The sequence below is a fragment of the Saccopteryx leptura genome, chromosome 2 (assembly GCF_036850995.1).
Source record: "Saccopteryx leptura isolate mSacLep1 chromosome 2, mSacLep1_pri_phased_curated, whole genome shotgun sequence".
NCBI classification, from domain to species: domain Eukaryota; kingdom Metazoa; phylum Chordata; class Mammalia; order Chiroptera; family Emballonuridae; genus Saccopteryx; species Saccopteryx leptura.
In genome coordinates, this window is record NC_089504.1 from 326,906,164 (window position 1) to 326,919,312 (window position 13,149).

The 13,149-nt window shown below is 47.0% G+C and overlaps 1 protein-coding gene across 1 annotated transcript; it reads right to left on the minus strand.

Moving 5' to 3' along the window:
• Positions 1 to 6,168: 6,168 nt before the first annotated feature.
• On the minus strand, positions 6,169 to 11,551 carry LOC136392258 (asialoglycoprotein receptor 1-like). The gene is made up of 9 exons (XM_066364325.1): positions 11,485 to 11,551; positions 7,894 to 8,010; positions 7,491 to 7,586; positions 7,326 to 7,397; positions 7,155 to 7,226; positions 6,959 to 7,045; positions 6,718 to 6,869; positions 6,536 to 6,642; positions 6,169 to 6,401 (listed from the first exon to the last, which is right to left on the minus strand). Exons 1-9 carry the CDS (start codon positions 11,549 to 11,551, stop codon positions 6,245 to 6,247), a joined length of 927 nt encoding a protein of 308 aa, XP_066220422.1. The 3' UTR covers positions 6,169 to 6,244.
• Between the last annotated feature and the right edge of the window lie 1,598 nt (positions 11,552 to 13,149).

The following is a 13,149-nucleotide window of genomic DNA, read 5'->3' on the forward strand; positions in this document are numbered from 1 at the left end:
CATAACAACTGGGACACAGGCAGAGACTGCGTATGTGAAGAAGTTATATATGGGGCCTGCTTTGCTCTCCTCCTACAGAGTGTGTTTTGAACTTTCAACTTCTTGTGAGTTCTCTTGACTTCCTCATTATTAACATTTGGGAGAAGGACACTTTCCAGCACACGTCAACAGGTAGTCTGCTGTTCTCCTCTGCCCCACACGCCCTTTCCTTCCTGCATCAGTTTCTCAGAACAGTGTCTCCATCGTTAACACCCAGGCACAGAGGAGCTTTTTCTCTGCTCTTGCTCAGTTGTGACCAGTGTCCCTGCATCTGAGCTTCCTCGAGGGTAAAGGAGAATCTCACTCAGCCACCAAGCTTCTCTCGCTCTGGCCTAGCTCTCCTCTCTCTAACCAGAAGGAGGGCAAAGGGTGTTGGTGAGTAGGATTGCTGACCAGATTGGGACAGGAGTGTTATGATTTCTTTTACGGTTCAGACTCACAAGGAATAAGACACATCAGATGAAAGTAGTATAACAGAGGGCTGAAACTCAGAAGGCAGAATCAGCCCTGAGAAACTGCGCCACTGCACATTTATTGAGTTCCAAAAGCCACAGCTCAGCAGATAAAACTAGAAAGCTACAAAAGCCTTTTTTCCAACCATACCATCCCCAATCCTGCCCGTCTACTGTTTCCTTCATGATCAAGGACACGAGAAGAGTCAGAGTCTCAGAGCTCATCAATTATAAAGGACATCTGGTTCTTGAAGGCATTTCTCCAAGAATTCTGTGTACTTGCATTCAAGTAACCCCAGGCCAGTCTACTGTTATGGTTAACACACTCCGAGATCTCCCATCTCCCAGTAACCCCTGCTCTGAAGTTAACTACCGTTTATATTTGTGCAGGGTCTTTCCCTTCACTGGAGGAGCTGAGAACAGGAACAAACATTTATTGAGCATCACCTCTGTGATCAGGATTTTGTCAGGTGCTTGCTGTACATTAACCATTCAGTTCCCACAAGAACTGTGGGACACATTTTGAATGCTGGTCTGAGGCTCAAAGCCATTGCATGACCTGCCTAAGGACACACAGCAGATAAGCAAAAGAGCCAGACTTCATGCCTGGGGCTGCCCAACACCCCAGTCTGTGCTCTTTGCTTATGCACTATCTTCATAAACGGGATTCAATTTAATCCTGGGAACTGTAAATCTCTATGCACACTAACTTTTCAACACAAAGGAACTTAGTGTCTTAAAGGTAGAGAAGGAAGCAAATACATTTTAGATAATATTTTCTATATATATAAATGGGATTGTGCTATGCTACCTGCTTTATAGAATTCAACTAACAATGTTATTTGAATGACAATTGTATAACAGGACCATTTCCTGTCATAAGTTTATAAAATATCCTTTATTCATTTCTCATCTTCATTGCATTTTATAACATGCACAGATTTGTTTACTAAGATGTCACTATTGGTGGACATTTGTGTTGTTTCCAGTTTGTTTTCTTGTTCTGCTTGTATTTGTTTTTTAGTGTTCTGATTAGTGTTTTTCTGAACTTGTGGTGCAAACTAAAATAGTTATTACGGATTACCACCTGCCAAAGGAAGGGGGACAAAGGAGAGTGGGCAGAGGAAGATGTTCAACAACTGTGAAGACCCCACCAACTTCCATCAATCCAGCAGGGGGTTCTGGGAGTTCAAACAGCAGTGATTGTCTGAGCTGTTCGGCTGGTCTGAGCCTGGACCCAGCTTGCTCAGCCCATTAGTGGCGTGCCCTCACAAGAGTTGCTGTCTGCACAGGCCACACGCCCCAAACTGGCCATCAAGTTCTGCCGGGAAGGGAGGGGGCTGGGTAGCTCATCTCAGTACTTCAGTGTATTCCCATATTAATATGGGCACCATCGACATTTGAAAAATGGAATTTATTGGGGTGACATTGCTTAATAAGGTTACAGATGCTTTGAGTTTATCTTCCCATAACACATCATCTGTACGTGGCACATGCATTCAGCACCCCAGGCCAAGTCTCCTTCCATCACCATTATCCCCTCTCTACTCTCTTCTACTTCTTTCTGCCTCCTTTCCCTTCCATAATCACCACACTGTTGTTTGTGTCTAAGAGCTTGTTTCTTGGCTTATACCCTTCACCTTTTCCACCCAGCCCGCAACCCCCTTCTACTAGGAAAGCTCTCAGTCTGTTCTCTGTATCTTTGAGTCGTTTCTATTTCGTTTGTTAGTTTATTTTATTCGTTAGGGTCCATATCTGAGTGAAATCATATGGTATTTGTCTTTCTCTCACTGGCTTACTTCACTTAGCATAATGCTCTTCAGGTCCATTCATACTGTCACAAAAGGTGAGATTTCCTTCTTTTTTATGGCCATGTAGCATTCCATCGTGTAAATGTGCCACAGCTTTCTGTCCACTCATCTACGGGCTGCTGCCATATTTTGGCTATTGTAAATAATGCTGCAATGAACATAGTGGTGCATATTTTCTTTCGAATTAGTGTTTCAAGTTTCTTTGGATATATTCCTAGAAGAGGAATTGCTGGATCATAAGGCAGTTTCATTGTTAATTAAAAAAAAATATTTTATTTATTGCCTTAATGGGGGTGGTGGTGATGAGAAGTAGTTGCTTCACTCTAGCTGTTCATTGGTTGCTTGTTGTATGTGCCTTGAGGGTTCAAGACCAGGGTTTCAAACTGGTGACCACAGCACTCCAGGCTGGCGCTCTATCCATTGTGCCACCCAGGCCAAACTCATTTTTAATTTTTTGAGGTAACTTCATACTGCTTTCCACAGAGGATGAACCAGTCTGCATTCCCACCAACAGTGCACGAGGGTTCCCTTTCCTCCACACCCTCTCCAACACTTGTTTGTGGCTTTATTGATGATAGCCATTTTGGCAGGTAGGGAGTGATATCTTACTGTGGCTTTAATTTGCATTTCTCTGATGATTAGTGACATTGAGCATCTTTTCTTTTCTTTTTTCTTTTTTTGGCAGAGTCAGAGTAAGAGAGAAGGACAGACCGACAGCAGAGAGGAAGGTAGAGAGATTGTTGTATTGGAACAGCGAGAAACAGACGTCCTGCCACACAATCAAGAAGCCAAATTAAGAAATTAGGGAGTCTTTATTAGCCAGCCCCATGATCACATGGAGACCTAAGTCATTTAAATCAATGCGGCTCTGACTACAGTCTAGGACAAGTTTTTAAAGGCAAAATTACTTACTGAATGAGGAATACGGAGGAGAGGAAGAATAGCAGTAGCACAAAACAGTGAGACAAGATTTTTTACAATGTTTATGCATTGGGTTAATTCAGGGAGAAACATTCTGAGAACACCTGCAACCTTGCAAAGCTAGCCCAATGCCACAGTCTGGGAAACCAGCCTCAAGGTCAGGAATAGGGAGTCTTTTTAGAAAAGTAAGTCCTGCTAAAAGTCTCTTGTTTTAAAGAAAGCTCTGCCAAAATTATTCATGCTAAGAGCCTTTCTTTTCTATATTTCAAGTTGAGAAGCATCAATTCTTCATGCAGCTCCTTACTTGTTCAGTGATTGCTTTCTCATATGTGCCTTGACTGGGAGGCTATAGCCGAGCAAGTGACCCCTTGCCCAAGCCAGCGACCTTGGGCTCAAGCCAGCAAACCCTCGCTCCAGTTGGTGAGCCCGTGCTCAAGTCGGATGAGCCAGTGCTCAAGCGCGTGACCTCGGGGTTTTGAACCTGGGTCCTCCGCGTCCCAGTTGGATGCTCTATCCACTGCGCCTCCACCTGGACAGGCTTGAGCATCTTCTCGTATGTCTATTGGCCACCTGTATGTCCTCTTTGGAGAAGGGTCTACTGAGGTTCATTTCCATTTTTTATCCAGATTATCTGTGTTTTGGTGTTGAGTTTTATAAGTTCCTTATAAATTTGGGGTATTAAGCCCTTAGCAGATGTATTGAGAATACATTAAACCCCTATGCTATACTTTACATCCTCATGACTATTTTGTAGCTAATAATTGGTACTTCTTAAACACTTATGCTTTTTGACCAATCTCCCCAACACATCTGGCAACCACCAAAAGGTTCTCTGTATTTATGAATTGGTTTGTTTTGTTTATTTTTTAGATTCCACATATAAGTAAAATCATATGGCATTTGTCTTTTTCTGTCTGACTTACTTCACTCGGTACAATACCCTCTGGGTCCATCCATGTTGTTGCAGATAACGTTTCATCCCTTTTTCTGGCTGAGTAATATTCTGTTGTATATATTTCCATATCTTCTTTATACATTCATCTGTTGATGGGCACTTAGGTTGTTCCATATCTTGGCTCTTGTAAATAAAGCTGCAATGAACATGTAGATGCATATGTGTTTTCAAATTGGTGTTTTGGGTTTATATGAATAAATACCCAGAGGTGCAATTGCTGGGTCTTTCTGTGTCTGTATTTATAGCCTTTGTTTTAAAGTCTTTTTGGCCCTGTTTACATAGCTCAGTTGATTCATTAGAGTGTCATTGCCGGATGCCAAGGTTGTGGGTTTGATTTGATCCCCGGTTAGGGCACATACAAGAATCAACCAATGAGTGCATAAATAAGTGGAACAACAAGTCAATATTTCTGTTTCTCTCTCTCTGTCTCCCATCCTTTTATAAAATCAATCAATCAACCAATTAAAAATATTTAAAGTCTATTTTGTGTTATAAGTATTGCTATTCCAGCTTAATTCTTTGATTTTTTCCCCTGAAATATCTTTTCCTATCTTTTTACCCTTAGTCTGTGTTTATCTTTTGATCTGAACTAAGTCTTGCGTAGAACAGCATATGTAAGGGTCTGGTCTTGTTTTCTTATCCATCAGCCACGGTATGTCTTTTTATTGAAGCATTTAATCCATTTACATTTAAAGTAATTGTTGATAGTTGTATAGTTACTGCTATTTTATTATTCATATTTTAATCTCTTTTCTGTTTTTTAATTTTGTATTGAATTTATTGTGGTGACATTGGTTAATTAAATTATATAGCTTTCAGGTGTAAAATTCTATACTATATCATCTGTACAGTGTATTGTGTGTTTACATCCCCATTGAGTGGCCCTTGTGTGTGTTGCTCATGGAGGTGGCTGCGTGGTTCTTCTGCGTGTTGTGAAGCTGGCCACCAGGTGCACTGGCTCAGGGGCTTCACTGGAGGTGCAGGCAAAGGTCAGTCGCTGCATATGCCCTGCCAGGACCATTCTGCATGAGCTACGAGTCAGTCTGCAGATGGCTGCTGCTTGTGCTGGGCTTGAGGTGCCTGGAATAGGCCCATCTGTGAACAAAGGTCAACTTCAGTTAACTCCAGGCCTGGGGCAGCTTAGCAAAAGGTACAGGGCATGCCAAGGTCAGAGGCTGCATATTTGGGGTTTATGAACCTTTGAGAAATTGTAGTAAATTCCACAGCATGAGTCAAGAATAGCCACAGCTTTAATTTGTTGTATGTGTTGCCTGTGGATGCTGCTTGTCTTCACTATAATGCACACAACAAACACCAAGGAGTTTCATCTGAAGCTTCAGAAGCACTCAACACAGGGGTGATTCTGTTCTGGGAGGGGGCGGTGCTGGAAGGAGGGTGGTCCCCGGAACAACACTATTTTTCAGCTGAGAAGTAGAAAGCAGAGTAACTTGCCCTCAATCATACACCTGTAAATAATGATTCCCGCCATCTTTCCTAAAGCCCATAGAGTTCTCACAACTCCCTGCTACCCACCCAAGGCTTCCTAGTGCCAACAAGACTAAGCACATTTCTAATCCCCAATAACCAGACAACGCAAAATGTTTAGTACCTAAAACAGTGGTTCTCAACCTTTCTAATGCCGTGACACCGCAATACAGTTCCTCATGTTGCGGTGACCCCAAAACAAAAGATAATTTTGGTGGCTACTTCATAACTGTAATTTTGTTATAGTTATGATTCGGAATATAAATACCTGATATGCATTATGTATTTTCCGATGACTTTAGGCAACCACGCTGGGGTCTTGACCCACAGGTTGAGAACCGCTGACCTAAAACTTTCCGTTTACTTTAAAGAATAGTTGACAGTAATAACCTGGAAATTGCAGTAAGTGATACAGCTTTCAATCTACGCACCGCATCAAACACCATCCTTACCCCTTTCCCTAAAATCCTAGGTGAAAATCCATGAGAAAAGACAGGAGGTACTCAGAAAGGACAATTCCTAATCCAGGTTCCCAGAGCAGGTGAAGGCGTTCAGGAAATAAATGAGAGGACAGGAGGCTCCTAGCTGGTCCTGTTCGGCTCTGTCTCACAGACCCAGCGGAAGGACCTTGTGCAGACGTTATCATTCCAGCGTCCATCATACCCGAAGTGGGCACAGTCTTCTCCTCCCCCGAGCCCATGTCCGCTCCAATTGTCTGGCTGCTCTGGTCTCCAGTTTCTACAAAGACCGGATAGATGTGGGTCCAGGAAGCCAGACCCTCAGTCAAGCCACAGAGCCCGCTTGCCTCAGACCCACCCCACAGGGAAGGCGGGACTCAGGCTGAATGGACAGAGTGCCCAGCAAACACTCACTGAAAGCTGCTATTGTAGTCTGTCCCGTCCACCCATGTCCAGGTACCATTTTGATCAGTGAGGCCAATCCAGGTGTTCAGAGGAGATGTGCATTCCTCAACAAATGCCTGAGGAGAGAGAAAAAAAATAAAGACCTCTCCATAGACCAAACCGTCTCCCAAACAAGCCCTCCCAGCCCTCACCTGCTCCTCCATGGAGTTGACCACCACCAGGTGCGCATGCTCCAGCTGACAGTCCTTCTCAGCCTCGGGCCAGGGCTTCCCAGTGCGAGAGAACCAGTAGCAGCTGCCTTCAGACTCCAGCCAGTTCACAGGGCAGCAGGTATTTTGAGAGCCTAAGGGTGGGGCGGAGGAAGGCCTGAGATGCTGCCCAGTGGGACGTGGACAGAATAATGGGCCAGGCATTGCCCTGCATGTCACTCACCATTGCTCTTGAGTGCAGCCATCTGGCAATACAGGGAGTTCAGGTCCTTGGTCAGCTGCTGGACTCGCTGGAGCATTTGAGAATAACCTGGGACACACAGAAAAGCAGTGGGGACAATGAAGAGGGGCCAGCCTAGCTAGGATCTGCATTGCCCTCCCACCACATCAGACCCAGGCACAGGAGATAGGGTCCAGACCTGCTTCGAGTTTCTGCTGCACTTTCTCCACCTTGCTCTCCCGAGTAAACAGGTTGTCATTCAAGCTATGGGCTGGAGGGGAGGACACTCAGCACCCGGGCTGTCCCCACCACCCTGGTCCTGAGAGCCCAGCCCCACCCTTGCACACACACTCCTGGGGGGGTCTCTCACCTGCCTGCAGTTCCTGCTTATGTTTTTCCACCTCAGCGTTCAGGGATGTTATCGTCTCTCGCAGAGTGCCATCTGCAGGACACGGGACTCAGGGTCCAGGATTCCGCTCCCCCGCCCTCCCCACCATGGCCCATCGCAGTCCAGAGCCCTTCCAGCCAGGCTCACCCTGGGAGTGCAGTGCCTGCACCTCAGCCGCAGAGTCTGAAGTGAAGTGGCTGTAATTCGCTGTCAGAGTCTCCAGGTCCCTCTGATTCTTGGAAGCTGCTCAGGCAGATGGGACAACGAGTGCTCAGATTTATCAGGTCCTCTCTGTGCTGGCCCTGAGCAGGCCACTTGACATGCCTTGTCTCTTTGGGTCCTCACAGCCACCCAAGCCAAAGGGACAGGCACTGTTGTTATCCAAGCTTGCAGATGAGGAAACTAAGGCTTAGAGAGGTTTGGTAATTTGACTACATTACCCATGAATAAGCAACAGAGCCAGCAGCCATCTTTATCCATCATGGTCATTATCATGCCACATCCTTGTACCCTCTCTCGCCCCCATGCCGGCCTGCCATGTGACCCTCACTTTTGGATCCAATCACACAGATGCCGACCAGCAGGAGGAAGCTGAGGCCCAGGGAGAGCAGGAGGGGGCAGGGTCCAGAGCAGAGATGCTGCAGGAAGGCCTGGGGAGAAGGCGGTCCTGCAAGAAGAGAGGACATCAGGACAAGGAGGTCCAGGACAAGAGGGACAGGGGAGGAAGAGATGGCACATGGACCTGCCAGGCATGGAGGCTGGTGCAGGTAAAGCTGGGGAGGTCAGTGGTACAGGGATGTCCAGTCCTCTGACCCTTCATGGACCAGCACAGGATCTCAGTCACATAGGCCCCTAACTGCCTGGTGACATGTGATGACAGACGATATGTAAGGTCTCATTATCAGGGCTGGGGGAGGCGGCAGGAGAGCACAGAGTGAGGTGGGGCAGCCAGGCTCTCAGCGGGCTCATGCTGATCTGTATTGTCAGGTTAGGAAACATTTCCTTTCCAAACACAACTATTCATTCCCCCAGTGCCATCGCTCACCCCTCCCCTGAGTGTAGGCAGCCTGTCCTGCTGTGGTCCTCCCTGATCCTGTCGTTATAAAGACCTTGCATCCCCTTCCCAGGGGAGCTCACAGGGCCCTGGGCCTGAGTCCTTCAGAGTGGGGACACAGCAATACCCATGGTAGAGGTGCAGTCATGCGGTGACAGTGTTGTGGACTGTAAATGGCAAAAAGCCTTTGTAGATTTGAGGCTTAGCAAAAGGCTAAGTTGTCCCCCCTCCAGCTCCATATTGGCTATGATGCTATTTGCACCCACTTCACTTGCTTCCTTAGGTTGCTGGAAGCAATTTACATGCCCTTCCTCTGACTCTTTGTTTGTTTTCAGATGTTGGTAGATTTCACTAATGTAATGTATCCTGTTCTTGCCTTGGGAGAGTTCCTATCTTAGCCTTGCATGTGTAACTTTGTATCAAGGACTTCCTTGATTTGGAGATGGCTATAAAATAAAGCAAACTGGGGCTTTGGGGCACTGGGATACTACCAGGCAATTTTTTTTTTTTTGTATTTCTCTGAAGTTGGAAATGGGGAGGCAGTCAGACAGACTCCCACATGCGCCCGACCGGGATCCACCCGGTATGCCCACCAGGTGGCGATGCTCTGCCCATCTGGGGCATTGCTCTGTCGCAACCAGAGCCATTCCAGCGCCTGAGGCAGAGGCCATAGAGCCATCCTCAGCGCCAATGGAGCCCAGGCTGCATGAGTGGAAGAGAGGGGAAGAGAGAGACAGAGAGGAAGGAGAGGGGTAGGGGTGAAGAAGCAGATGGGCGCTTCTTCTGTGTGCCCTAGCTGGGAATCGAACTGGGACTCCTGCATGCCAGGCCGATGCTCTACCACTGAGCCAACCAACCAGGGCCTCTGCCGGCATTTTAAAGAGTCCTCCCGGTCCCATCGTTTTTGTTTTGACAAGTGTGTTTCCTTAATTCCACACCATTATTAGGGGCCGCACTGGTCCCCTGCAAGTGGCACCCGAACAGAAGTCTTGAGTACCAGGAAACTAAAACTGAAGGAAGGTGACGGAACTCCCCAAAGTGAAGTGCGCACAGTGAGTAAAGAAAGTTTTTTGGGGAAAGTGTAGTCGGGAGTAAAAGATTATGGGACAGACAGGGTCAAATATAAGGGACCTTTTTGTAGAAATGTTTCTGTATGAAGACAAATCGTCTGAAGAGTATCAGGGTGAGCTGGAAACAGAGGGATGTGAATATGAGGATAACTTGGATTCTGAGGATGACAGGGGGGATAAAACATCCGCGGCTATGGCTGCCTTAGCTGTGGGGCCTCTGCTGCCCTCAGCTCCTTCCTACATTTAACCCTCTGCTCCTCTGTTCCCTTATCGGGCTGATTCCAGAGTCTATAGCTCAAAATCTGGGAAATCCCCTCTCCAACAATCTATAGACCAGGCTCGAAATGTAGGGGAAACAATAGATGGCTTTGCCTGTTTTCCTGTTGTGGAAAGACAGGATGATACGGGGAGACTAGTGCGAGAACATGAACCTGTACCTTTTAGAACTCTGAAAGAGCTTAAACTTGCTTGTTCTCAGTATGGGCCTACTGCCCCTTTTTCACTTGGTTTTTATTAGATACTATTAGTGTAAGGTATTTTTCCCCGCCGAGAAGGAAGGAACGGGCTCGGAGCCACCAAGTGTGGAATAACAAAAGGCTTTATTGAGTACAGTGCATCCCGCCCGGCAAGGTTCCCTGGCCCCAAAGAAAGAAAGATGGAAGCAAGATGGAGGCCAGGGAAGTCGCAAGGATTAAACCGCATGGGAGATATTTAAAGGGTCCCTCTAGGGAAGTCAAGCTAATATGACGTGGTGAAATCTCACTGGCTGGCAGACGGTTGCTTTTTTCCAAAGGGCTCCTGTGAAGCTTCTTTTGGCGCGCTTAGTTGTGGGCGGTCCTACCAAACTTCGCGGGTCTGGGTTCCCCACGTGACCATCCCCCATTATCCACCGACCTTACATTTAGTGCAAAGGCTTTTCCCCCAAATGACTGGAAGGCGATTGCTCGTGCTTGTCTCTCGGGGGTGATTATTTGTTGTGGAAGTCAGACTTGCATGAAAAGGCTGTAGAGCAGGATGAGAAAAATCAGCAAGAGGAGGTTGCTATTACTGTAGATATGTTAACTGGAGAAGGACAGTATGCCCATACGGCAACTCAATTAGAGTATCGACCAACTACTTATGATATAATTAATCAGATAGCCACACAGGCATGGAAATGCCTGCCTATTCCAGGGACCAAAACGGAAGAATTTGGTAAAATTAGGCAGGGTGCAGACGAGCGATTTCAAGACTTGTCTCACAGCTAATTCAAGCAGTTGAAAGAATAGTAGGGGATAAAAATGTGGGAAAGATTTTAATAAACTAGCCTATGAAAATGCTAATTCTGCTTGTCAGGCTGCACTTCAGCCTCACCGCAAGAAGGGAGATATAGAGGACTATATCAGAATATGTGGGCCCGATGTTGGGCCTTCATATATGCAAGGTCTTGCTTTTACCACAGGTGATAAGGCAAGATTTCCAGGACAATACTTTGATAAAGGACAGAACAAGCGAAAGAAGCAAGGTCAGGGAAGTACTTCTGCCCGTGGAAACAGTTTTCAATGCAGGGGTTCGGGGCATTTTGCTAGAAACTGCCCTGCTTCCCCCGGATATTGGTCTCGGCCTCTCCCTCAAGGACAGCCAGCCCTTAAGGCCCCGGATCTCTGCCCACTTTGTAGACAAGGGAAACATTGGAAGAATAAGGAGAGGACCCATAATTTCCATAGTCTGTATTGTCAGGTTAGGAAACATTTCCTTTCCAAATATAACTATTCGTCCCCCCCCCCCCCCCCGTGCCATCGCTCACGCCCTCCCCTGAGTGTAGGCAGCCAGGCCCGCTGTGGTCCTCCCTGATCCTGTCGGTCTAAGGTCCTTGAATCCTCTTCCCACGGGAGCTCACAGGGCCCTAGGCCTGACTCCTTCAGAGTGGGGACCCAGCAATACCCCTGGTAGAGGTGCAGTCATGCGGTGAGAGCAATAATCTTTCTAAACATATTAAGAGGATATTTTAGGAGACACCCTTTTGCCTTTATCTTACCATTTCTAATCACCTGACTTTTCTTCTCACCCTCCAAGAACTGGAGGTCTTCACACTTCATGGACATGCCTGGGCTAACTCTGAGGCCGTAAGAGCTGAAATGGAGGCAGGGCCTTTGACCAGGTCAGCACTGGGGTTGGGGACAGGGGAGGCTGGGTCTAGGTTGGAACTGTGGTCAGGCCTAGAGCTGAGATAAGAGAAGAAGTGCAGGTTGAGAATGAGCCAGGTGTCAGGGCCAGGAACAGGAATGGTCTTGGCTTTGCAGCAGAGGTTGGAAGTGCAGTCAGCATTGGTCTTTGGGCTGAGGCAGGGTTGTATGTGGGATTGAGGTACAGGTAAAGTTGGAGTTAAATGTATTACTGGGACTGGGTCTGACATTGAGGTGGCAATTAAAGTTGAGTCTCTTCCAACGTCTGGGATCAATACTCATGTTGATGCCATTGTTGCCTAAGTTTGGCCCTGAAGGTGGAAATAGAAGAGATTTTGTTGGAGCTGATGATAAGATTCATGTTGACTCTGGAGTTGGGAGTTAGAGGAGCTGTGGTTAGTATTGAGTGTAGCTGGTCTCGGGCTGAAGGTAGGGCTGGAATTGGGCTACAGATGGGGCTGAGTGTGAGTCTCAGTTTGTGACCAAAGTTTGGCTCCATACAATCTCCACTCAGGCATTAAGTCTCCGAGCTGCCTTTTTACATCTCTTCCTATTTAGTCCCACCTGTGACCCACAGCTCCCTCTCCCTGCCTTCTCGATCTCCCTCCCTGTCCCCTCCCTTGTCCCACCTGCATCTCCAGCCCAGTTACCTGTGCAAAGTCTGGAGGCTGTGATTCGTGGGTTTGCTGTGCAGCAATGTGCAGAGATGGACAGAATGAAATCCTGGAGAGTGAGGTAGAGGTGGCCGAGGGAGGAGTCACAGAAATGATGCAGTCCTGCTGGTCTCTTTGTCTGAAAGCCCAGGAGTCTATAATCTGGGATCTCCCATTTCCTGAACTCTGGACAAGAGATAACAACTGGAACACAGGCAGAGACTGCGTGTGTGAAGGAGTTATATATGGGGCCTGCTTTGCTCTTCTCTTCCAGAAAGTGTCTGGTCCTTTCAGCTTCTTGTGAGCTCGCTTGATTTCCTCATTATTATCTTTTGGAGAAGGACACTTTCCAGCACATGTTCACAGGTGCAGTCTGCTGTTCTCCTCTGCACACACCCCTTTCACTTCCTGCATCTGAGTTTTTTAGAATTAACAGTTTCTCCATCCTTAACACCAAAGTGCAGAGGAGCCTTTTCTCTGCTCTTGCTCAATCGTGACCGGAATCCCTGCATCTGAGCTTCCTCTTGAGCCTCAGCCACCAAGCTTACCCCACTCTAGCCTAGCTTTACTCTCTCTACCCAGGAGAGCAGAAGGTGACAAAGAGTAGGATTCCTGACCCGATTGGACAGGAATTGCTGGGGACCCTAACAAACTTTTATTGAACATCACATTGTGATTTGAGCTTTGTCAGCACATGCTGTACTTTAGCAATTTAGTTCCCAAAAGAACTGTGGGAGACATTTTGGATGTTGGACGAAGGCTAGAGCCATTGCATTAGACCTGCCCAAGGTCACATGCCTGGTAAGCCAGACTTCACGAATGGGGCTGCCCACACACTATCTTCATGAACAGGACTCAATTTAA